Source organism: Oncorhynchus masou, chromosome 5 (assembly GCF_036934945.1).
Source record: "Oncorhynchus masou masou isolate Uvic2021 chromosome 5, UVic_Omas_1.1, whole genome shotgun sequence".
Lineage (NCBI taxonomy): Eukaryota > Metazoa > Chordata > Actinopteri > Salmoniformes > Salmonidae > Oncorhynchus > Oncorhynchus masou.
Window position 1 is genome coordinate 65,860,813 of NC_088216.1, and position 26,969 is coordinate 65,887,781.

Sequence of the window (26,969 nt, forward strand, 5' to 3'; positions counted from 1 at the left end):
TGGGATTGGATATGGGGTTAGGAAGGACCTGGTTGTATGAGATGGGGAATTTGTGATTACCATATATCCCCCAGCATGCATTTTTGTAAGGAAGCAGTTGTATAACCAGTGAGTCATAATGAAGCATGAGCACTATCTCAGTCTGTGGTTGGAAATCACATTTGATCCAAGCCAACGTTCCCATCAAATTGTCCTGCTACTCTTTCTGTGGTAAGAACAGTGACACAATGTTATTGCTATGACAAGAAATGCTTATCACATTGTAGTGTAGGCATTTCACATAGATCTAAACAAAGTGTATGTGTGTGAAATAGGTGTGAAATGACTGCATTCATATGTAGAAATGTTGAAGACTATTCTATAGCATTTTATTAATGTACGGAAAAATACGAAAATTCTGAAGAATACAAAACATTTTTGATTTGCTCAAAGCACTTTCTTCTAAAGGTGTGACTAGTCTGCATCACATTAAGGGTATGCAAATCCTCTATCTCCTTAACTTGTGACATGATACAGTATTACATACAGTACCTATCTTTAGCATACCTATCTTTCCCCTGATGTCACATACTATACAATCCTTATGTCCTTTTATACCGCCTGTTCATGTCTGCAGTGCAACAGGTGGTGGTGGTGGCTGGTTAGGGTTCAGTTTTTTATCATCTTGGTGAGGATCTTTTTGAGTGCGGGTCTCTTCTGGTCCTGTGTGGTGTCTTGGTGTGGGTGGGAGGGCTTGGCGTGGTGCAGCTGTTTCAGGGGGAGGGTCTGCTGGTCCTTAGTGTCTCGTTTGGCCTGGCGTAGGAGGCGCTTCATGTTCTTCACCTTGTCCCGCAGGTGGCTGTTGGCCTTCTCCAAAGATCGCACCTTCTGGGAGAGAGTCTTCACCCTCTCCTCCTCCTCAAACAGGGCCTTCTGCACCGTTGAACACAGCAGCTGGAGGAAACAGGAATGTTGGTCAACAGGAAGTGGGCAAAATGCTAATGTGCACCACAGATTGAGGTTAAAAATTGTTAATAGATTCAGATAATGAGTTCAGAGAATAAGTTCTCAGGCTGTTGTTTAACATGATAACCACATCCTTATTTTAGACTTTTGATGATCCATTACACAAACCCCAAGTTGTTACACTAATTCAGCCCTGATTCTTTGGATCATCTGGTTACTCAAGTTCCTGATCCAGTCTTAATGTTTGGAAATCTATCATTTACTTCAAAAGGCAAAGATATTCATCTCAAAACCTCTTTTCTTTGAAACACATTTCAGAAAACAAATGCTTGTCTTGTGTGAATATGCTAAAATGGTAATGATGTCAATCCACATGAATTTATTAGAGATAAAAAAATATGTAAGTTTATAAACTGTTCCACTTCAATGATGGAAGGTCTGAGACAGATTCTAATTTTTTGTTTTATTTATTGTCATGATCGTCATAAGGAGTAGACCAAAGCACAGCATGAATCCATTCTTTTATTGAATGACAAAAAACAAGAAGAACACTTAAACAAAAAACGCTATGAAACCGAGTCCCAACACAGGCAACTAACACATAGACAATAACCCACAAAATAGCCAAAGAAGATGGCTGCCTAAATATGGTTCCCAATCAGAGACACCGATAAACACCTGCCTCTAATTGAGAACCAATCTAGGCAACCATAGACCTACAAAAACACCTAGATGTAAACAACTCCATAAATCTACAAAACCCAGAGACAGTGCAAAAACCCTAGATGAGACAAAACACACATACCACCCTCGTCACACCCTGACCTAACCAAAATATATAAAGAAAACAAAGAATACTCAGGTCAGGGCGTGTCACTTATATCATATGTCACGAATTAGACCTAAATCCTTTGAAAGATAATACATTGAGATTAAGGAGGAAAGACATTGGCTAATTTACTGTCCATGTGTTTCTACTTGAATGCAAAATTACATTTTTATTTGTTCAAACATCTTTTTCATGTTGCTAGGAGATAAAGTACAATATGTACTTATTTAATGGACAAAAATTGTGGTTTTCTTTCAAAAACAAGGACATTTCTAAGTGATCCCAAACTTTTGAACGATAGTGTACATTTCAAAAAAACTGAGTGAGAAACCTCTTATGTCCAACATACTAGCCAACTGCCATTTAGTATACACATCATCAACCCAAATAAGGAATATTCCCTTCATTCAAATAAGTACGTCGCACAACTTCAATGATTAACAGTAAACACAAGGTAAGGTCTTCAGAATGATAACATGTGTCATCATTTAACAGTGGTAGCACTGAGGAGAGTAACCTAGCATGTTTGTTGATAGTGTTAAATCATCTAAGACAAACAGCTACGTCTACTTGTATTTCATTCACAGGCGGCTTGTTGCACATTATTTGGGGGCTCATAGTAAAGGCTGGAACGGAATGGACATGGAATGGTATCAAACACATCAAACACGTGGTTTCAATGTCGTTGATACCATACCATTTACTCCATTCCAGTCATTATTATGAGCCGTCCTCCCCTCAGCAGCCTCCTGTGATTTCGATAATCTCTTTCCCTTTTGAAAGAGTTTAAAACCATTTGTTATATCCTGTGTTATTTTCAGTCCTGCTGTTTTTGATAAGTGATGGAACCCCATGTCACACCCTGACCTTAGAGATCCTTTTATTCTCTATGTTTGGTTAGGTCAGGGTGTGACTCGGGTGGTAAAGTCTGTTTTTTATTTCTTTGTTTTTGGCTGTGTGTGTGTGGTTCCCAATCAGAGGCAGCTGTCTATCGTTGTCTCTGATTGGGGATCACATATAAGTTGTCATTTTCCTTTTGGGTTTTGTGGGATGTTGTTTTCTGTTTATTTTCTGTACCTGACAGAACTGTGCACTTAGGTTTTCACTTTTATTTTGAGTGTTTTTTGAAAATAACAATCATGAACACTTTCAACGCTGCGCTCTGGTCCTCTCCTTTGGACGAGAGCCGTTACACCCCATGTACAGGGGCTTTGTCTAACGTGCAGGAGTTGTGGAACATAGCATTCCTTGGCCTGTCCAGCAGAAACAACAGCTCATATATATGTCTTTCAGTGTATTCCGGGCTTTTATTATGAGTGAGCCACAAGAGGTTGCATTTTATCCGTTAGCAGCAGGCGTGCATGTGGCCAGAGAAGGAACGAAAAGGAAAAATAGAAAACATGTAATTTAAACAGAACTAATCTGGTGGTGGGGGGGGGGTTCTCTCCAGGGAGCGGCCTAAGGACATGTGGAAATATGAAAGTGGTTGGTAGAAAGATGCGTGGCAAATGCCTTGTGCCTTAGAAATGTGGTCAGAGTGGTGGGTGAGCTGTCCCTTATGGCCCTAAGTAGCAGCCCCCAACACAGAGCTGAAACCAAACAGTGTTAACAAAAAACATTTATTTATTTATTTATTTGACCTTTATTTAACCAAGCAAGTAATACTGGGGTCTTGGTCACACTTTATTTGGATAGTCTGGATAATCCATCTGTAGATGCTCTACAGATGATCATGCTATCAACAAACTTTCTGTTGATAAGCAACTGCTTGCTAAGGTTAGGGTTAGGTTTAGAATAAGGGTTAAGATTAGCATTGGGGTAAGGGTAAAGTTCAGGGTTAGAATAAGGTTTAATGTTAGGGTAAGGTTTAAGTTAGGGTTAGGAAAAGGGTTAAGGTTAGGGTTATGGTAAGGTTTAAGTTTAGGGTTAGGATTAGTTAGATTAAATGTTACTGATAAAGCGTCTACAGATGGGCTATCCATACAAAGTGCTACCAGGGTCTTTCCTGGGAGAAGCATACAGTGGCTTGCGAAGGTATTCACCCCCTTGGCATTTTTTCAATGTTTTGTGGAGTTTGTATCATTTGATTTACACAACATGCCTACCACTTTGAAGATGCAAAATATTTTTCTTGTGAAACAAACAAGAAATAAGACAAGAAAACAGAAAAAGCCACCGTTGGCAGCAATTACGTCTGCAAATCTCTTGGGGTATGTCTCTATAAGCTTGGCACATCTAGCTGCTAAGATTGGTGTACAGCAATCATTAAGTCATACCACAGATTCTCAATTTAATTGAGGTCTGGGCTTTGACTAGGCAATTCCAAGACATTTAAATGTTTCCCCTTAAACCACTCGAGCGTTGCTTTAGCACTATGCTTAGGGTCATTCTCCTGCTGGAAGGTGAACCTCCATCCCAGTCTCAAATCTCTGGAAGACTGAAGCAGGTTTCCCTCAAGAATGTCCCTGTATTTAGAGCCATCCATCATCCTTCAATTCTGACCAGTTTCCCAGTCCCTGCTGATGAAAAACATCCCCACAGCATCCTCCACCACAATGCTTCACTATGGGGATGATGTTCTCAGGGTGATGTGAGGTGTTGGGTTTGAGCCAGACAGTGTTTTCCTTGATGGCCAAAAAGCTACATTTTAGTCTCATCTGACCAGAGTACCTTCTTCTTTATGCTTGGGGAGTCTCCCACATGCCTTTTGGCGAACACCAAACGTGTTGGCTTCTTTTTTTTTAAGCAATGGCTTTTTCTGGCCACTCTTCCGTAAAGCCCAGCTCTGTGGAGTGCATGGCTTAAAGTGGTCCCATGGACAGGTACTCCGTTCTCCACTGTGACCTTTTCAGCTCCTTCAGGGTTATCTTTGGTCTCTTTGTTGCCTCTCTGATTAACCTGTCTGGCCCACCCGGGACGCAACCGCACCCCCTGCCAACAATAACTGCAAATGCGCTACGCCAAATGCTAATAGCACTCGTTAAAACTCAAACGTTCATTAAAATTCACATGCAGGGTACTCAATTCAAGCTACACTCGTTGTGAATCTAGCCAACGAGTCAGATTTGCAAAATGCTTTTCGGCGAAAGCATGAGTAGCTATTATCTGATAGCAGGCAACACGCCGAAATACCAGAAGGGGACGTAAACAAAGGAATTAGCGTAGCCGGCGCTTCACAAAACGCAGAAATAAAATATAAAACATTCGTTACCTTTGACGAGATTCTTTGTTGGCACTCCTATATGTCCCATAAACATCACAATTGGGTCTTTTTTTTCGATTAAATCGGTCCTTGTGTACCAAAATGTCCATTTATGAAGACCATCAGATCCAGGAAAAACACATTTTTTAAACGCGACGTTATTTTTTTAAATTAAAAAAGTTGCCTATAAACTTTGACAAAACACTTCAAACTACTTCTGTAATCCAACTTTAGGTATTACTAAACGTTAATAAACGATCAAATTGATCACGGAGCGATCTGTATTCAATAGGCACAAGTTTGGGAAACGTAGTCAACTTTTCCGGTTCCATTGTTTACAGCTGTGGACTTGACAACCGGATGTGGCTATTACTCAGATGACCAACGATTTAGTTGAATCGAAATCACAACACTGGCGACATCGTGTGGAAGCTATAGGAACTGTATTCTCAGCCTTAAGTATTTTTCCTTCCAATAGACAATACATGGACTGGCGGATTGATTTTTTCTCTGTCGTTTTAGTGACCAGGTTTTCTGGCGATTTTGACCACGGAACTCGTTTCTTTATAGTCACAGACACCATTGAACCAGTTCTAGAAACTTCAGAGTGTTTTCTATGCACACATACTAATCATATGCATATACTATATTCCTGCCATGTGTAGCAGGACGTTGAAATGTTGCGCGATTTTTAACAGAATGTTGAAAAAAGTAACCCGATCTCTAAGAGGTTTTAATGACCTCCTTGCCTGGTCCGTGAGCATTGGTGGGCGACCCTCTTTGTCAGTTTGTTGTGGTGCCATATTCTTTCCATTTTTTAAATAATGGATTTAATGGTGCTCCTTGGGATATTCAAAGTTTCAGATATTTATTTTTAACCCAACCCTGATCTGTACCACAACTTTGTCCCTGACCTGTTTGGAGAGCTCCTTGGTCTTCATAGTGCTGCTTGCTTGGTGGTGCCGCTTGCTTAGTGGTGTTGCAGTCTCTGGGGCCTTTCAGAACAGGTGCATATATACTGAGATCATGTGACAGATCATGAAACACTTAGATTGCACACAGGTGGACTTTATTTAACTAATTATATGACTTCTGAGGGTATTTGGTTGCACCAGATCTTATTTATGGGCTTCATTGCAAAGGGGGTGAATACATATGCACCCACCACTTTTCAGTTTTTGAATTTTGTAGAATTTTTTAAAACAAGTAATTTTTTTCACTTCACTTCACCAATTTGGACTATTTTGTGTATGTCCATTACATGAAATAAAAATAAAAATACATTTAAATTACAAGTTGTAATGCAACAAAATAGGAAAAACGCCAATGGGGGTGAATACTTTTGCAAGGCACTGTACATCAACGACAGACTTAAATCAGCCATAGGTGAGCTTCAATACGTCCATCTCCTAAAACATTGATTCCCTGCTCCGATCCTAATGCTTACACATGGAGCTGAGTAAAACATTGATTCCCTGCTCCGATCCTAATGCTTACACATGGAGCTGAGTAAAACATTGACGTAAATGCACTGCCATCTCTGATAGGACTGTGTGGTGGGGGTTTTATGAAATTCCAAAAATGTGATGGCTGCTGCCATCCTGCATCACCAATTAGTGTGTCACTTTATGTTATATTATTCAGTGTGGTTTCTTCTGCAGCTCTGCCACAGGGCATTCTATCAGCTGCAAATCAAATTAAATGTTATTGGTCACATACACATGGTTAGCATGTTATTGTGAGTAGTGAAATGCTTGTGCTTCTAGTTATGACAGTGCAGCAATATCTAACAAGTAATCTAACAATTCCACAACAACTACCTAATACACAGACATCTAAGTAAAGGAATGCAATAAGAATATATACATATAAATATATGGATGAGCAATGACACAGTAGCATAGGCAAGATGCAATAGATGGTATAAAATACAGTATACACATATGAGATGAGTAATGAAAGATATGTAAACATTATTAAAGTGGCATTATTAAAGTGACTAGTGATCCATTTATTGAAGTGGCCAATGATTTCTAGTCTGTATGTAGGCAGCAGCCTCTCTGTGTTAGTGATGGCTGTTTAACAGTCTGATGGTCTTGAGATAGAAAATGTTTTTCAGTCTCTCGGTCCTAGTTTTGATGCAGGGTGAACAGGCAGTGGCTCAGGTGGTTGTTGTCCTTGATGATCTTTTCGGCCTTCCTGTGACATCAGGTGCTGTAGGTGTCCTGGATGGCAGGTAGTTTGCCCCCGGTGATGCGCTGTCCAGACGGCACTACCCTCTGGAGAGTCCTGTGGTTGTGGGCGGTGCAGTTGCCGTACCAGGCGGTGATACAGCCCGACAGGATGCTCTCAATTGTGCATCTGTAAAAGTGAGTGAGGTTTTGATGCGCTGTTGCACCTTCTTCACCACACTGGCACCCTTTATTTGAATTTTATTTATTACATTTTTTGAAAATGTACTGTTGGTTAGGGGCTCGTAAGTAAGCATTTCACTGGAAGGTCTACACCTGTTGTATTCAGAGCATGTAACTAATAACATTTGATTTGATTTGTCTGTGTGAGTGGACCATTTTAAATAGTCTGTGATGTGTACGCGGAGGAACTTAACTTTCTACCTTCTCCACTACTGTCCTGTCGATGGGGATAGGGGGCTGCTTCCTCTGCTGTTTCTTGAAGTCCAGTGGACTCCTTTGTTTTGCTGATGTTGAGTGAGAGGTTGTTTTCCTGACCCCACACTCCGAGTGCCCTCACCTCCTCAATGTAGGCTGTCTCATCGTTGTTGATAATCAAACCTACTAAGGTTGTGTCGTCTGCAAACTTGATGATTGAGTTGGAGAAGTGCATGGACATGCAGTCATGAGTAAAAAGGGAGTACAGGAGGGGACTGAGCATGCACCCTTACGGGGCCCCAGTTTTGAGGATCAGCGAAGTGTAGATGTTGTTTCCTACCTTCAACACCTGGGGGCAGCCCGTCAGGAAGTCCAGGACCCAATTGCACAGGGCGGGGTTGAGACCCAGGGCCTCAAGCTTAATGATGAGCTTGGAGGGTACTATGGTGTTGAATGCTGAACTAGAGTCAATGACCAGCATTCTTACATAGATACTCCTCTTGTCCAGATGGGACATCGCATTGTGCAGTGTGATGGCGATTGCATCGTCTGTGGACCTATTGGGGCGGTAAGCAAATTGAAGTGGGTCTCAGGTGACAGGTAAGATGGAGGTGATATGATCCTTGACTAGTCTCTTAAAGTACTTCATGATGATAGAAGTGAGTGTTACGGGGTGATAGCCATTTGGTTCAGTTTCCTTTGCATTCTTGGGTACAGGAACAATGATGGCCATCTTGAAGCATGTTGGGACATCAGACTGAGATAGGGAGCGAATATCTCCGTAAACACACCAGCCAGCTGGTCTGCGCATGATCTGAGGACGTGGCTAGGGATGCCATCTGGGGCCGGCAGCCTTGCGAGGGTTGACACGTTTAAATGTCTAACTCAAGTCAACCTCGGAGAAAGAGAGCCCACAGTCCTTGGTAGTGGGCCGCGTATGTGGCACTCAAAGCGGGCAAAGAAGGTGTTTAGTTTGTCTGGAAGTAGGACGTCGGTGTCCGTGACACTGTGGTTTTCCTTTAGTGATTGTCTGTAGACCACATACGTCTCGTGTCTGAGCAGTTGAATTGCGGGGAGGACCTTGTATGCATCGTGGAAGTTAGAGTAGCAGTGATCCAGTTTTTTTTCCAGCGCAAGTGCTACAGTCAATATCCTTATAGAAATAAGGTTAGCCTTGTTCTGAAATTTGCTTTGCTAAAGTCCCCAGCTACAATGAATGCAGCCCCAGGATATATGGTCCAGTGAAGTTCCTTGAGGGCCGTCATTGTATGGCCTTGACGGGTGATATACACGGCTGTGAAAATAACCAAAGAGAATTCTCATGGGAATTCTCACGGTCGGCATTTGATTGTGAGGAATGCTAGGTTAGGTGAACAAAAGGATTTGAGTTCCTGTATGTTGTTACAATTACACCATGAGTCATTAATCATGAAACATACACCCCTGCCCTTCTTCTTCCTGGAGAGATGTTTATTCCTGTCGGCGCAACACACAAAGAATCCAGGTGGCTGTACTAACTCCAACAGCATATCCCGAGAGAGCCATGTTTCTGTGAAACAAAGTATGTTACAATCCCTGATGTTTCTCTGGAAAGCAACCCTTGCCCTGATTTTGTCGACCTTGTTATCTATAGAGACTGGACATTAGTGAGTAATATACTCGGAAGCAGTGGGTGGTGTGTACGCCTCCGAAGTCTGACCAGAAGACCGCTGGCATCTTCCTCTTCTACGGTGGCATTGTTTTGAGTCAGCCTCTGGAATCAGTTCAAATGCCCTGGGTGGTTCAGACAAAGAATGTGGACTGTGCAGTTGCCATAACAGGCGGTTACAGCCTGACAGGATGCTCTCAATTGTGCATCTGTAAAGGTTTGTGAGGATTTTAGGTGACGTCGTTCTGATATCCATAGTTCTTCCCGGCTTTATGAAAAAACACTTGGGCTAACAATGTAAGAAATACTACATAAAAAACAAAAATAATGCACATTTTCCTAAGGACCAGAAGCGAGGCAGCCTTCTCTGTCGGCACCATCTTGTTACAGAAAAAGAATAGGCAGACAATAGGCAGACCGCCCCAGGTAGTAGAGCAGTGGTCACCAACCGGTCGCTCGTCAAGGCATTCCTAGACGATCACCAAACATTTCTGTAGAAAAGGCAAGGATAAAGGCTTGTGCTCCTTTTCTTTCGTTATGCATGTTGCGCTGTTGCTAGCAGGTGCACTTGATTCAGAAGCCCTATACACTGGGTAAGGAAAGTGTTTCCATTTTGAACCATTTCATTTGTCTGAAAAGACTAACTCTGCCTACAATGCGTACTGGGAGATCTGGGGCTCAATCGAGTGTGCCTACTGAGTTGGCCAATCGGATAGCCGTACCTCCAGCTTCCACGACCCCGGACACAACAAGGTTTGATAGTAGCCTATGTGAGATTTCCTAACTTTTAAAACCAAGACCACAGAGAGACTGTCAAAGAAAACAGCAAAGAGCTCCTGTTTTAATGAGTGAGTTCATGTTTAAGTTTTTATTCAGCACTGTCCACACTGTTTTTATTCAACCCTATTACAAAACACACTTCTCCCTACTTCCACTCCCTCTGCAGCTGAAATGAATGAGTACGCAAGTGTATCGATAGCCCTGTGTTTTGATGATTATTAGTAGCTCGTTGTGTATTTTAATATCAAGGAATATTGCACTTTCTCTGGTCATAGGAACATCATGAATTAGTGCATGAGGCAGATGCGGTATGACTGGAGTTTCCCCATGAGGTGGAAGATGATGTCTCCTGTTTTTCTGGTCAGTCTCAACAGAGGAAAGGAAGGAGAGAGCAGGGACTGTGAGAGGCGGACCCTCTGCTGTTCTCTCCCTCCCTCCACTGAGACTAATGCTGGGTTCTAAACAACAGAAATCTCAGACTTCTGACTTCAGCGCATTCGAGACAACTGGAAACTCTGAAAAAAACTAGATCCAACTAGAAAAAAATGTTTTGAACGACCATCCAACTTGGAATTGCAAGTCGGAAACTTGGATACCGTCTCTTATGACTGAAAAAAGCTTCTGGATATCAGAAGAGTGATTACTCACCTCGAACTGGATAAAGAATTTTCATTAAATAGTCCGACGCAAAGGATCTACTGTTTCTCAGAGTCCAGGCCCAAATCCCCATCATTCCCGTGAGGAAAAGACAGAAATAGATGGGGCAGAGATCGGTGTGCCATGTTAGAATTAATCGGCGAGTGTGCAACCCGCCTCTACCATCCGTTCTATTGGCCAACGTGCAATCACTAGAAAATAAATTGGATGATCTCCGTTCGAGACTATCCTACCAACTGGACATTAAAAACTGTAATACCTATGTTTCACCAAGTTGTGGCTGAATGACAACACGGATAATATACATTTGGCTGGGGTTTCTGTGCATCAGCAGGACAGAACAGCTACGTATGGTAAAATGGGGGTTGGGGGTGTTTGTCTACTTGTCAATAACAGTTGTAGCGTGATGTCTAATATCAAGGAAATCTCAAGGTATCACTCACCCGAGGAAGAGTACATCATGATAAACTGTAGACCAAACTATCTACCAAGAGTTTTTATTTATATTTTTTGTATCCGTATATTTACCACTTCAAACCGATTCTGGCACTAAGACTGCACTCAACAAGCTGTATAAGGCCATAAGCAAATAAGAAAATGCCAAAACAGAAGCGACGCTCTGAGTGGCCAGGGACTTTAATGCAGGCAAACTTAACTCAGTTTTACCTTATTTCTACCTGCATGTCAAATGTGCAACCAGAGAGAAAAAAAACTCTAGACCTTTACTCCACACAAAGAGACGCATACAAAGCTCTCCCACGCCCTCCATTTGGCAAATCTGACCATAATTATATCATCCTGATTCCTTCTTACAAGCAAAAACTAAAGAAGTACCAGTGACTCGCTCAATACAGAAGTGGTCAAAGAGCGGTACACTAATGCGGACGCTTATAAGAAATCCTGATATGCCCTCAGACAACATCAAACAGGCAAAGCATCAATACAGGACTAAGATTGAATCCTACTACAACGGCTCAGACCCTCGTCATACAGTATGTGGCAGGGCAAGCAAACTATTACGGACTACAAAGGGAAAGTTGCCCAGTAATGCGAGCCTACCAGACGAGCTAAATGCCTTTTATGCTTGCTTCGAGGCAAGCAACACTGAAGCATGCATGAGAGCACCAGCTATTGCAGACAACTGTGTGATCACGCTCTCCGTAACCACTTTAAACAGGTCAACATTTACAAAGCTGCAGGGCCAAATGGATTACCAGGACGTGTACTCAAAGCATGTGTGGACCAACTGGCAAGTGTCTTCACTGACATGTTCAAGCTCTCCATGACTGAGTCTGCAATACCTACATGTTTCAAGCAGACCACCATAGTCCCTGTGCCCAAGAAAGCGAAGGTAACCTGCCTAAATGACTAGCACCTGGTAGCACTCACGTCGGTATTCATGAAGTGCTTTGAAAGGCTGGTCATGGCTCACATCAACACCATAATCCGAGAAACCCTAGATCCACTCCAATTCGCATACCGCCTCAACAGATCCACAGATGATACAATCTCAATCACACTCCACATTGCACTTTCCCACCTGGACAAACGGAACACCTACGTGAGAATGCTGTTCATTGACTACAGCTCAGTGTTCAACACCATAGTACCCACAAAGCTCATCAATAAGCTCAGGACCCTGGGACTAAACACCTCCCACTGCAACTGGAGCCTGGACTTCCTGACGGGCCGCTCCCAGGTGGTGAGGGTAGGCAACACCACATTGCCACACTGATCCTCAACACGGGGGCACCTCAGGGGTTCGTGTTTAGTCCTCTCCTGTACTCCCTGTCCACCCATGACTGCGTGGCTAAGCACGAATCCAAAACCATCATTACGTTTGCTGACGACAGCCTCTAGGGAGGAGGTCAGAGACCTGGCAGTGTGATGCCAGGACAACCCCTCCCTCAACATGAGCAAGACGAAGGAGCTGATCGTCAACTACAGGAAAAGGATGGCCGAGAATTCCCAGATTCACATCGACGGGGCTGTAGTGGAATGTTCTACAGCTGCACCATCGACGGGTTGCATCACCGTCTGGTATGGCAACTGCTCGGCATCCGACCGTAAGACTCTACAGATGGTTGTGCGTACGGCCCAGTACATCACTGGGGCCAGGCTTCCTGCCATCCAGGAGGAAGGCCCAAAATATTGTCAAAGAGTCCAGCCCACCAAGTCATAGAGTGTTCTCTCTGCTTCCGCAAGCAGTCCCGGAGCGCCACATCGAGGATCAAAAGGCTCCTTAACAGCTTCTACCACCAAGCCATAAGACTGCTGAACAATTAATCATGTGGCCACCCGGACTATTTACATTGACACCCCCTCCCTTTATTTTTACACTGCTGCTACTTACTGTTTATTATCTATGCATAGTCACTTTACCCCTACCTACATGTACAAATTACCTCAACTAACCTATATCCCCACATATTGATTCTGTACTGGTACCACCTATATATAGCCTTGTTATTTTATTGTGTTGCTTTTTATTTTCGTTTTTTACTTTAGTTTATTTTGTAAATATTTTCTTAACTTGAACTGCATTGTTGGTTAAGGGCTTGTAAGTAAGCATTTCACGGTAAAGTCTACACCTGTTGTATTCGGCGCATGTAACAAATACAATTTTATTTTATTTGATTGAATATATTAGGCTAACTTCACAAACCTCGCTTCTACAGAACTGGTTTCATTATGTTATTGTTTAAAAAATGTAGATTATTATCATGTTTAAAAAAAAAATCTTAGCGTTAGATTGCGATAGTGATATTGACTCAGAAAGGTTGTAGCGGCTCAGCAGGTAACCATTTTGTAAAAATATTTAAGGTATTTTCTGACTTTATTGAACATATAGAGGGAGAGGATGGCCGTCGGGAAAGATGGAGAAAGGTTGTGTGAAAGGGCAGTAAGCCGGATTCAAACCTATGCCGACACTGTAGATACAGTATGTGTGTCGGCGGCTGCGGTATTACCTCAAGACCAACCAGGCCACTCAGCAGATAACCCTAAACAACAAATTCTGGTTAACAAAACTAGATGGAAGGAGAGGTGGAGCTGTTTTTTTTAACTGGGTATGTGTTTCACTCAGACCAGAGTTACCTATAGTAAAGTCCCTATCTCTACATCTCCCTACCATTGTTATGAGACCGACCATGGTTTCCTAAACCAAGCTCCACTGTGGACACATACCTATTTAATTGCCCTTGAACATGTCTGGAGTTTTGAATATATCTGGACTGTGATCTGAGCATCTACCTCCCACGTATGGTCCACACCTGCACCATAGCTACGGAGTTGGTGTGCTTGCTTCCAAAGTCTGAATGCTATCCCTATCATATCTTTCCTATGGCAGACAACCCAGTTTTAAAAATAATAATACATTCAACTGTTTACACAAACAAACCAACAAACTAATCTGAAGTGGCAGATGGACGATTTATCACTGTGGTCATAATGGTAGAGACCCAGGCTCAACAGAAACATAGACACAACATGCAATTTTGACACGCATCCAGTAAGAAATATATTTTAGTAAGAAATATATTTCCAGTCTTACTGGGACATTTTCCCACGTTAGCAGAGGGACATCTTCAAGGTTTTTGAGGGAAAACAGCTGTGTGCCCCAGTTAAGAGTATCCCAGTGGGCATATGAGAATTTCAGTCTAACCCAGGAAATCTACGACTATAATCATGACAGTATGTGTGTTGGGTAATTTCCATTAGTTTTACATGTGAAGGCCCTAGACTGTCACTCTTACACAACAGTCACAGTCATGTCTGTGTGGCATGATGACAATATGACTGCGTTATGCTGTCCAGCAGTCCAGCCTGTGGGCCTAGCCATTCCATTCAGATATTTAGTAATAAGAGTGTAATCATACAAATTACTTTGTGCATTACCTTGGCTTTGCCTCTGATTACAGATTTGAGCTGAGATGTGGTCTTTAATGGAAACATAAGCCCATTCTTATTCTGTCAGAGAGACAGAAGGCTTTTATGTGTAGTCAGCACATGATTGGAAACAGAGAAGACTGGGGTAAATCATGAGTTCAATGAATGGAATCCAGATTATTAGTAACTATTGAGGGACTATGCATGACACTATGACGTGATCACAAGTGTTTATCTTGCAAATTGACACTGAAATGTTGAGTTGAGCCATGGATATGTTACGTAGAAATGTGTAGACTTCATACTCATTGGTATGTTAATTAGCATTTAGGTATTTTACAATGTGTATGAGGCAAACTTTGCCCACAAACTACTTCAATCTGGATTTTATGAGCAACAATGTCCCGCCAACCACGAGACAGGGCTTTGAAACTGATCCAATAATTTCTACCTATGTAAACAGTCATCACTAAACTGATGGCTGCCCACCTACCATAACATCGGTATGAAACGCTCAGGTACAGGCAGTACAGTCTAATGAATGTAAGTTCTGTGCTCATAGTAGAAAACCTCATAGATGGTTAAAAAGCCTGCTGCTCCCTGTCTCTCAGCCACATCCCACATCCTGCTCTACAGCCAACATACTCTACCCTGCATTGACACACATGAAAGAGAAGCACAAACCAAGGGGATTCTGACTGCCTGGACCAACTACTGATCAGAGCAGGGCCTCTATCCACCACCCAAATAATTCTGGTCTCCCAGACACCAAGAACATATTACACTTACAAGCCTCTCCTCACTGGACCTTTGCAGACTGTGGTTAGCCCTAACCACAAGCCACCATTAGCAGAATGATTTCTGGATAGCATGCATTTCCATCCCCTGTGAAGTGGGGGCTCCTATTGAGATCCCTTTCATGATAGGCAAAGTTCCCTGATTGGGGGTTAAGTGTAGGTTAAGGATAACATAAAATACTCTGCAGCACTGCCCTTTAGTTAATCCTTACTGGGCTCTCAAGTGCAAGTGATCATGGAGGACTTGCTAGGACATAGTACGCTGAATGCTACCTCAGCCATGGAGGGACCAAACCATGGATTACACCCCGGGGGTCAATAGCATCTCTCCCAAGGAAAATTGATCAGCTGTCACAGTATTAGTGTCCAGGCTGTCATCAAGGTTTGCCTGAATGTGTTTTTAACCTCCCCACGATGACTCATTCCTCTCTGCCTCCTTCTTTCCATCCTCTCCTCTTTTGACCTCACCCTCTCACCTTCCCCCCTACTCACAAGGCAGGCAATACGCAATCTTTACTAGATGCTGTTCTTCCACTAACCTCACTGTTCCTTTTCCCTCTCGCTCTCATCCAACACTTCCCACACTGCCCCTACTCGGATGGTATCGCGCCGTCCCAACCTTCGCTCTCTCTCCCCCGCTACTCTTTCCTCTTCCATCCTTTCATCTCTTCCCTCTGCTTCCTCAACCCTCCTCTCTTCCCTTTCTGCATCCTTTGACTCTCTATGTCCCCTATCCTCCAGGCCGGCTTGACTCATTGCGAGCTCACAGAACAGAGCTCCGTGGAGGAAAACTCGCCTCCTGCGGACCTGGCATCCTTTCACTCCCTCCTCTCTACATTTTCCTCCTCTGTCTCTGCTGCTAAAGCCACTTGCATCTGCCTCTAACCCTAGGAAGCTCTTTGCCACCTTCTCCTCCCTCCTGAATCCTCCTCCCCCTCCCCCCTCCTCCCTCTCTGCAGATGACTAAAATACTCTCCTCTCTCCTCCAGACCATTTCCGGGGACCTTCTCCCTTACCTCACCTCGCTCATCAACTCATCCCTGACCGCAGCTCTCCCGCTATCTCTCTCATGGAGGCGCTCCGCACTGCTAAAGCTAACTCTGCCTCCCATTTTGAAAACCTTTTCTCCTGAAGGTCCTTTGAAGCTCACAGAAACTGCTACTGCTGCTCTGACCTCTTTCTCCCTCCTCTCCAGATGAAATCTCGCTTCTTGTGACAACCTGTTTAGGACCCAGATCTCTCAACTCATCTGACTCTTCCGTCTTCAAAACTTGCCCTAGGGGAATAAACCTTCTTGATCCAAATCAGTCAGGTTTCAAGACTAGCCATTCACTGGAACTGCTGACAGGTCTATGTTGGTCCCTACCTGACAAAATGGATGTAACGCTCTCACCACTGCCCCCAGGGCTCTGTTCCTAGGCCCTCTCCTAGCTATGTCACTTGGCTCTGTCATAACCTCACATGGTCTCTCCTATCATTGCTATGCAGACGACACACAATTAATCTTCTCCTTTCCCCCTTCTGATGACCAGGTGGCAATCGCATCTCTGCATGTCTGGCAGACATATCAGTGTGGATGACGGATCACCACCTCAAGCTGAACCTCGGCAAGACGGAGCTGCTCTTCCTCCCGGGGAAGGACTGCCCGTTCCATGATCTCGCCATCACGGTTGACAACTCCATTGTGTCCTCCTCCCAGAGCGCTAAGAACCTTGGCGTGATCCTGGACAACACCCTGTCGTTCTCAACCAACATCATGGCGGTGGCCCGTTCCTGTAGGTTCATGCTCTACAACATCCGCATGTGACCCTGCCTCACACAGGAAGCGGCGCAGGTCCTAATCCAGGCACTTGTCATCTCCCGTCTGGATTACTGCAACTCGCTGCTGGCTGGGCTCCCTGCCTGTGCCATTAAACCCCTACAACTCATCCAGAACGCCGCAGCCCGTCTGGTGTTCAACCTTCCCAAGTTCTCTCCACGTCACCCCGCTCCTCCGCTCTCTCCACTGGCTTCCAGTTGAAGCTGGTGCTTGCCTACGGAGCTGTGAGGGGACCAGGCTCTGATCAGGCCCTACACCCAAGCAAGGGCACTGCGTTCATCCACCTCTGGCCTGCTCGCCTCCCTACCATTGAGGAAGTACAGTTCCCGCTCAGCCCAGTCAAAACTGTTCGCTGCTCTGGCCCCCAATGGTGGAACAAACTCCCTCACGACGCCAGGACAGCGGAGTCAATCACCACCTTCCGGAGACACCTGAAACCCCACCTCTTCAAGGAATACCTAGGATAGGATAAGTAATCCTTCTCACCCCCCCCCCCCCCCCTTAATGATTTAGATGCACTATTGTAAAGTTGTTCCACTGGATGTCTGAATTCACCAATGTTTCTGGATAAGAGAAATGACTTAAATGTAAATGTAAATTCTTCCAACCTTGGCAGTTTTTCTTGCCAGTCTTGCTCTTTGGTGGTTTAGGAGCTGCTGTTTAGGAGTTGCTGTTTCTGACTTTCTTAACAACGGCACATAAAAACCGGAGTGATAGGTTAGTTGAATTCGTACCCGGCTGTCCTCCTGAGCCTCCCACTCTGGGGTGTAGCTGTGGACCATGGTTCCGGCCGTGCAGTTGGAGAACTGGAAGAGGCTGGCGAACATGCGGTGGTTCTCAGGTGTGTCTGGGAAGATTGGGTCTTGGAAGTTAACCCCGTGGGGGATAATGCTGTAGTTCTCATCCATCCTGGGGAACACAGATAGACAGGAGATTAAGATGCAATTTTTGAATTTCACACACACACACACACACACACACACACACACACACACACACACACACACACACACACACACACACACACACACACACACACACACACACACACACACACACACACACACACACACAGAAAACCCTCATGCAGTCTTATAGCTGTTATTTTTAATGTTGTTCGAGTAAAACTGGAATGGACCTTCAATCCACCCGGGTCATATTTTCTCCAGCTATTAGAAGTGTGTCAGACTGAGGCGGAAGTGTTAGCTTGGAGGTTGACCCTCGACAGCAGGCAGTCCATACATCTGGACTCCATCTTGTCTCCCTTGTGGGACATCAAAAGCTTGCTTATTGTTTCTCTGTCCATCAAAACGTCGGTCAGTGGCAGCATACGTGTTTGCATACTTGGGGTTTTGGGGGTGATGAACGAAAAATGAGGATGGCACAAAAATGCAAAATTAAAAGGTACCTCATGAGTGTTTGTGTGTTGTCAGCTCTACACTGTAAAAGGTTGGATGGCTTTTACTGATTGGTATAATCTAAAATTACGTTTTGTTTCATTCAACCTATTCTATTTAATTTGTCTGGAATAAAAAAATAAAAAATAATTTTTTTAAATTTATTTTCTATTGTGTTATTGACTATGTTTGTTTATGCGTAACTCTGTGTCGTTGTTTTCGTCGCACTGCTTTTCTTTATCTTGGCCAGGTCGCAGTTGTAAATGAGAACTTGTTGTCAACTGGCCTACCTGGTTAAATAAAGGTGAAATAAACATTTTCAAAATAAATTGTTATTAATTTGACAGATCAATGTGATTTTTTTAATAGAATGAATGCTTCTAAATTGCTTTCAACACCTCATGCAGATACACATTGCATAGCGGTGGCAGCAATGTTGCAGCAGCAGTCTATCAGAAGAGTTGGGGGTGTGGCTTATTGGGGGCGTGGCTTTCAGGCTGTTCTTTTCAGACACCCGTGAGAGTGAATGTCATTGAAATTAATCTGTTATGTTGTATTCTCTATGTGAATGTCACGGTGTGCCCTGGGGGAGTGTGCTATCTTCCCACAGTTTGTGACTTTATGACAGGTCATAAGTACTGATGAAGGATGGGAAACACACATAATGGTATCTCTTAAAGTGTATATTTCCAAGCTGTCAGGTTTACATCTAAATATTGTGCAACATATGTAATTAAATATTTAACTATTTGTGAAAAGATGTAATGTGATGTTAACCTTCTAAATGACAGGATGGATTTTCATATAAAGATGAACTAGTCAGTGGCCACTCCCACGTGAGCATAGACATTACGTCAGCGTCATGGAACCGCCCTTTTCTACTGAAACGTATAAAACCCCAGTGTAAGCTAAGTTTGCAAATGGTTGAATTTCTAAGACCAAAGCATACTGGGTGACACTGGTGTGTGAAGTGGTTTAAACTACAACTCTACCAAAGGACAAGACTATACGTGGAGCATTGGCTAGACGGCTGGAAATGGTTAAATTCTGAGATTATCGATCCCCACAGAATAAGAGCAAATCTTAGACGTATAATTACTAGTCTGCAGCTAGAAATTACATAAATCTAGAACGAGAATACTGACAACTGCCGAAGCATCTATTCTATGACAACATTTCTGAATGATACTCTGAAGTATCATTCTTCAACCATAAAAAGCAGAGACTCTGAATAATCCTACAGGATGATCGAGCATTCCAACAGAGAAGACAACAACGACATACAGGCGTAAATATATATACATTACAATTATTCTTGGATGAGCGGCCGTTAATGTGCAAAGGATTAGCATTTCAATTAATATACTTATAGACTGTGTGTACTGAATCCATTTTGTATTTCCCACTCTTTCTCAGTCCCACCCCTTTCCTTTTGTCCACCAAGCTGTCATATCGGGGTTAGCCCACTAGGGGACTTTTCCATCATTGTTATTAACCAATATCTAGTGTTTGTTTTATGTATTTCTGTGATTATTTAGTTAGTAAGTAAATAAATAATTAAGCCAATTTGTACATATGTTGCAGATTCATAATTTATGCTAGGGTTCATGCAGATAACCAAGAATATTAGAATGAGAGTTTAGAATGAGACTGACAGAAGACTGATAGAAGACTGTACTCGATAAGAAATGAAAAATGAAAATATAGTGTCACGTATACTCCCTCTCTGGCCTCTAGGTCATCAGGCTGCTGATTATCCCGCACACTTTTCACCATCGTCTCGCGCACCTGCACCTCATGACACTCACCTGGACTCCATCACCTCCCCTTGGTTTTTCCCTCAGGTGTTATTGGCTCTGTTTTCATGTCGGTGTGTTGTTTATGTTTTGTGTTCATTGTTTATCTTACTTATTAAAACACTCACTCCCTGAACTTGCTTCCCGACTCTCAGTGCACTCATTACATGAAGAGTCGATTTGGGAAGTAGAGACTATAAACATTTTCCCGTGGTGCCCCGACTTCCTAGTTGATTAGTTTACCTGATTCGTTTAATCACATAATAATAATTATACATAGAGAATTGATTTGATAAAATAACAGTCTTCACATGTAATGATAGTAACAACAAGACACAAAGTAGAACATGTGCACTGCCAGCACTGAATCTGTTATGATACTTGCTTGCAATGATACTAAAGAAATTGGTAATGTTTTCATTGGTAAGCTAGCTACCATTTGATTACACTATTGAAGTCAATAAATGTGAAAGTCTATGGAAAGAATGTGATATGAGTAATGATTTCATGTTATTGTACCACCTGAATTTATTGATACAGGAAATGTATTTAATTGCCTGTAACCCAATTTGTATAGGTAATATCAAATGGAAAAATCTACTTGGAACAATATGAAAAAATTGGTTGTATTTACATTAAATATTAGTTTGGATTTAGGTTATTTATTAGGTTTTACCAAAGGGGAAAAGTAAGTTGAGCTTTGAAAGAAATGGTTTGCAACTTGAAATGTTTTTTTTTTGGTTGATCCAAAGAGTATTTTTTTACAGTGTATGTTTTTGTCTGACCCAGACGGCCTGATGTTTTGTCCCTACAGTGGGGGGTCACTCATAATGTTGATAATGATGAACTACTGTGGCACTGGAATGTAAGCAGGGGCAACACAAGGTTAACCCTGAGAATTATGTGTATGGGGAGAGAGGATCCGGAGGGAATAACACTCTGTGTTGTACTGTTGGCCCCAAAAATGCGCATGGTTCTAATTACCAGACTATTTAGCACAGACACAAGATAATACTCACAATGGACATGACCACTGATAATGGCTGTGTGTGTGTGTTCATTTCAATGGCTTTGAAATTAATTTCACTGCATATTTTGAGGGACACTGGAACCAATATCTTCCTCAAAACAATAACTGATGCACTGGTTTTTATTAATTCCATGCTCCTGAGACATGAATCCTTCCCCATCCTGACAAGCATGGCTTTGTGGATTGTTTTATATATTTCATAAACAGTATGTTTTGTCCCTCTTTCTTTTTCTCTACCTTCCTCCATCCCTCACTCAATTTTTCTCGCCCTCCCTCAATCCCTTCCTTTCTCACTCTCTGTCTCTCTCTGCTCTGTTGCATGTTGAGGGTTGTGGCCAGTGTTTTCCCTACTTCACAAGTCTAGCATGTAAGTTTCGAGACTTTTGGTCCCTATAGGATTACAACTCGATGTATAAACCAACCAAATACTCCCAGATGGCGCAGTAATGTCAACCAGCACTAGTAAATGCAGTTTAACGGCCAATGTTTCCACTGGTTTCAATTTCTTCTCAGCTTCTACAAATTCCATGGCACTTAGCAGACACATAATTATGTCCTAACCACTTGACGTATACATTCCCAAACAGTTCCTCAGTCAATGGTTGTAGAAAAAACTATCTCTTAAGAAAAAGAATGTCTATGCTGGTTTAGCTATCCTGGATGCTGTGTCTGTATTAGCCAGCTATATTGTAAAAGTTCTGCCAAACCAACATAGTATCTCCATTACACTCTCAGCATAAGGTATCAACTGCATACAGTACAGTCAATGGGACAGCAGTTATAGGGATTATCCTGTGTTTCAAACCCTAATGGCTTCCAGAGAGCGTACACGTCTGCTGGTTATCAGACCCTTTTTCACATCCACTCTCAAATTCCCCAACTTTAAACAGAGCTCACTTCCCTCTCTCTCCCATTCCTCCACACAAAAAAACTGGTCCTCCCTAGGAAAGCTTGTCATCTAGTCTTAACCTTGTTTAGTCAAGAGCATGTTGGTTTAATTAATGTTTCCATGCAGCCTGTCTCCTATTTCTTTGCTTTTCTGTGACGGTTTGACTGGTGAGTTTTGCCCTGTCAAAATGGAACCAGCTGGCTGGTTGGTTCATGATTCAGACACACACCAAAGAGTCAAAGGAGGAAGTAAACAAAAGGGGAACCGCTGGGATGTGCAATATACCTGAGCCAAATACCAAGCTCTCTCCATGGCAATGGAGACTAAGGCAGACACTCTGGAGTCAATTCCCCCAGTAGCACTATGCTGTTTCTCTCAGTTATTCAAGCAAGCATCCTTTCTTGTCCTGCTTACAGTACATAAGTGAACTGAACACAATAGAGAGATTATAGCTATTGTTTATTGTTCTCAGTACTTTCACCTAGTCTATCTTTTCAGATTGGTGATTCTTGGAATTAAAATATAAGGAAGGAGGCTTCTTCCAAATTAAAGTAGCCCTCTCTAGGGGCAGGCAGCTGAGTGTCTTGAGGCTTAAAGCTCGCCAGAGCACCACCACTGCATTGAGATTTATTGACTGAACTTGTGGAGACATCCTTGAGAGTTCAGAATGAATGGCTGTCATGACCCCTTCACTCCATTTGGCTAGATGAAAGCAAGTGATGAACTATTAAGTCATAACCGAGACATGAACTGTAAAGCCTTAACCCACAAATTCTACTCACAGAATCACCAAGAATAATAATCTGTCCTTCACTTTCTTTAACAGCAGACAAGCAACAATGTTATGGGATTGAGATGACTACATTTGGCACAGACAGGCAGACCAATCAACAAGTCTACAGTTTTGGTCCTGTGGGAGACTCCTTGTTGCATTTCTTCATATACGAAACTCCCCTTTGTCCTGTCCTGAGCACTCATAGTCATGATTGATTGGGGAGGCTGTTTCAGACTGTGTCGTTTGGGGGGCTTTAACAGGAAATGGGAGCTCACTGGAGACTCTGATGGAAACTTTTCAGCATTAGCTTGCTGATTCAGCGCCTGAGAGTGCCAGCGTTGCAGAACAACGAGAACAATGCTTTCTGGAACTGGAGACTCCTCTGTTAAATGTTTACGACGGAGCTCTAAGATTAGCTGAGAAGCTGCAGAGCAACACTAGGGGCTCAGACAGACCCCCCCCACATCCCGGCATCCTAATGGAGGGAGGTAGTACAGAGATGCATCAGAGGAGGCATGTTCTAATATAGGCTTTTTATGTAACTTTGAGTGACAGTTTAACACACTTTTCATGTATACGTAGGATTTTTTATTCTAGTTTTCATGGCACACTGAATCCTTGGACCCGTATGTCTGTGTCTTATTGTGATCCTTATTAGGTATTTTCCTTCCAGGGCCTCCTGGCTGATTGCAGGGCTAATCCCTATGGTTTGTAGTTTCAGGATGAGGAGACTTTCAGATCAGCAAAAACCCCAAGGCCTGATGGGTTTCCCAGTGATGGAGAACGGCTACATAGTGACACCATCAACCTTTCCTCTCAAACAGAACACACAAGTTCCTGTGTGTGTGTGTGTGTGTGTGTGTGTGTGTGTGTGTGTGTGTGTGTGTGTGTGTGTGTGTGTGTGTGTGTGTGTGTGTGTGTGTGTGTGTGTGTGTGTGTGTGTGTGTGTGTGTGTGTGTGTGTTGACGGGCAGCAGGGTGCCTGTGAACCTGGGGTCTTCAAAAAAACAATACAAAATGTAGCTGGCCATCCAACTCATCAACAAAACACACATATATACACACACTCCCCCTGACTATGTAAACACACAGTCATTACTGTACTTGGCCGTGAACCTCCATACGGAAAAGCTGAAAACTCCACACTGGAATTCCTTTGAAATACTCTTTGATAGAATGTGCACTTAAATGTTCTAGGTGCTGAGAATGAAAGAAACACAGGACATGATACAAGTTAAACCTGTCGGCACAAGTTCATCTCTCAGAACAGAAGGCCTGGTGTCATTCATCAAGGTTGTTCTGTGGTTGGGATACTAAGGGCTTCCCATCCAGCCTGTGGTTGGTGTGGAGATAATACCCTCAGCCTAAACTTCCAGCTTTAAGGGTCTCCCCTAAGCTGTTGGGAACTGTCAGACTCTGTAATTATAGAAGCTGGAATGCCATGGGCACTTTTTCAAAGACTGATGTGTTGTTCCATTCTAAAACCAAGGGAGATAAGTATTAAGGTGTCAATCATCTCACATTATGAAACCTGCCTTTGTGGAAACAAATCTACTGATATGCTGTAAATTGTGTAAGGCATTTTAACTATCACAAAGTAGAACAGATGTTTTACCTATAATATGTGAGACAAAGTTAACTTTGGGTCAAATTCACTGGTGGTGCTTGTGCTGAGTCTCTCTCTCTCTCTCTCTCTCTCTCTCTCTCTCTCTCTCCATCTGTTTCTCCATCTGTTTCTCCATCTGTTTCCCCATCTGTTTCCCCCACATTAGGACCTGTGACAGGTGTGACATCTGAGCAAATGTGCATCATGCATCTGTCCATGGTAGACATTGTAGTATCATTACAGGCGTAACTTCAGAATGACTGGTACCTGATCCTCTTTTCAATCTGTTGCTTTTAACCTCACAATCTAGCTACTCCATATAACATGCTTCATATTATACACACACACACAGACACACAGACACACACAAACAGCAGGTTTGGGTTATTATTCTTGCTGTGTTTGCATCCCAAGAGAATCCTAAGGGCCAGAACATCACTCTCAACTCTATTTCACCAAGTATTCATCGAACACAAGTTTCTCATTGTGACTGTAAAAAAGAATAACAGCTGGAAATGTAAGGGTTATAGTGTATCTCGACAGAAGTTCAGGCAATTACACAACCAAATCACTGTATGTCTATTTTCTGTTGAATTATGATTGTGTCATTTCTGTCTTACAACACCGCCACACTTGACAGTGATAAACGCACCTCCAACACCAGGATGTCAATGTATCTTACCTCAAAAAGAAATAGTAAGAGTTGTTCTCCACTGCGCTATAGGAGTAACAGGGGAAGTAGCCCAGCCCGGTGACATTGAACCGGGAACCAGCAGGGACCTCCAGCATGCTGCCCCACGCCTGGTCGCATTGCAGCTCGATCTCGGCAGAGAAGAAGAGGTCTGTGTCATACTGCCAAGGTAAGTAGTTGTACACACTGTATGAGTCCTTGTGCAACGCAAGCACCTTGGCAAAAACGATAATCTCTGCGAGCTCCGCGCGGCACGCCTCCGTCTGTGGTCTCCAGTCATGGGGCAACTGGCATCCCCAAACTCCGCTCAAACAGGTCGCCAGAATCAAAGCCAAAATAGCACCCATGGCAGGCAACTGCGGGTCTCGATTGCAGCTTCTATGAAACGTAATTCTGTGGCAGTGATGGGTGAGCGCTACAGGACCAGTGACTTCTCATCAAACTGTCCGACAGGACTGTATTCCATGGGCTTGTGTGCAAATGCGCAGCACCAATGTGACATATAGTCACTCAGTTGTTGCAGTCAAATATAATAGCTCCGCAGCAGTTTATTGATTCAGTTCTCTCATGCAAACCCCTCTGTCCTCCCCCATCCCCTCCTGCACGCTAGACTACACTCTGTGAGTGATGATCTAATATTACGCGCAGCTCTCCTGTATCCTGTGGGATAGAATGAGGCGCTCAGCGCGCTTTGTATCTGACACTCTATTCTAACCTAACGTAGCAGGCGTAAAATGACGTCTGAACGGAGGGCCCACATCTGGTTTCCTGCTGAAGATGAAGCTAGGTCGAAGTGGATGTATGCCTGAAAACCTGATGCATCCGTTTGTTGGCAACTCCGCTAAGGGTGCACCATTCTGACAGCCTTCATAGAGAACATTCTCCACTTTGTCTATTACCTAACACTTTATATTACTTAACCTCTCTCGATCAGACATCCAGGGGGTCATCAGGCGTTATCGACAGTGTCATCATGTTTAAACACTGAGAGCCTATAAAAAAATGGTATGCCCATTTACAATCCTCCAAATGTGCAATTTGCAGACCATTGTCTAGTATAGGCTATTTCTATACATTTCCAATGTTACATAATATTGGGTGTATTTCTATATTCCTCTTATATTTCTTTGGTAATAAGCACCTGCAATGTACAACTTAATGATCAGCAAATCCTGCAACAGCTAACTTATCCTTCTCACAGAGACAAACGATGTCCCCCTGGGGACATGACTTCTGAGACACAAGGAGGTGGGAAGTGGCCCACAAATTACACCACCAGAAGCTGATAGAAATACAATATTTGACCACTTTCTAATCACTCTGGTGTCTGAAAGATAGATGAGTTGCTGCTAACATTAGGTCAGAGTTCAATAATACATTTCCTAAATGTCTCAGACTCAAGAGACCCTAGGCTGGAAAGTAGGCCTGCTACAATGACATGTAACATCATGCCTTTATCCCAGCATTGCACCTCTGTCATGAGCAGTGATGTAAAAAATAATATTCAATTGTCATACTTGAGTAAAAGTAAAGATACCATTAAAATACTACTTGAGGAAAAGTCCAAAAGTATCAGGTTTTAAATGTACATAAGTACAGTGGTGGGAAAAGT

The 26,969-nt window shown here is 43.0% G+C and overlaps 1 protein-coding gene across 1 annotated transcript; it reads right to left on the reverse strand.

Annotated features, from left to right (window-relative positions):
- Nucleotides 1–344: 344 nt before the first annotated feature.
- LOC135540118 (coiled-coil domain-containing protein 3-like) lies at nucleotides 345–26,048 on the reverse strand. The gene is made up of 3 exons (XM_064966513.1): nucleotides 25,349–26,048; nucleotides 17,909–18,083; nucleotides 345–933 (listed from the first exon to the last, which is right to left on the reverse strand). The coding sequence occupies exons 1-3, from the start codon at nucleotides 25,702–25,704 to the stop codon at nucleotides 649–651; spliced, it is 816 nt and encodes a 271-aa protein (XP_064822585.1). The 5' UTR covers nucleotides 25,705–26,048; the 3' UTR covers nucleotides 345–648.
- Nucleotides 26,049–26,969: the final 921 nt, after the last annotated feature.

Bases quoted from the DNA above. Each gene is read 5' to 3' on its own strand.
- LOC135540118 (XM_064966513.1), bottom strand. From the start codon at position 25,704: ATGGGTGCTATTTTGGCTTTGATTCTGGCGACCTGTTTGAGCGGAGTT. The intron at 18,084-25,348 runs GTAAGATACATT...TGTGTTCCCCAG, and splicing joins TCTTACTATTTCTTTTTGAG to GATGGATGAGAACTACAGCA. The intron at 934-17,908 runs GTACGAATTCAA...TGTTTCCTCCAG, and splicing joins AGGCTCAGGAGGACAGCCGG to CTGCTGTGTTCAACGGTGCA.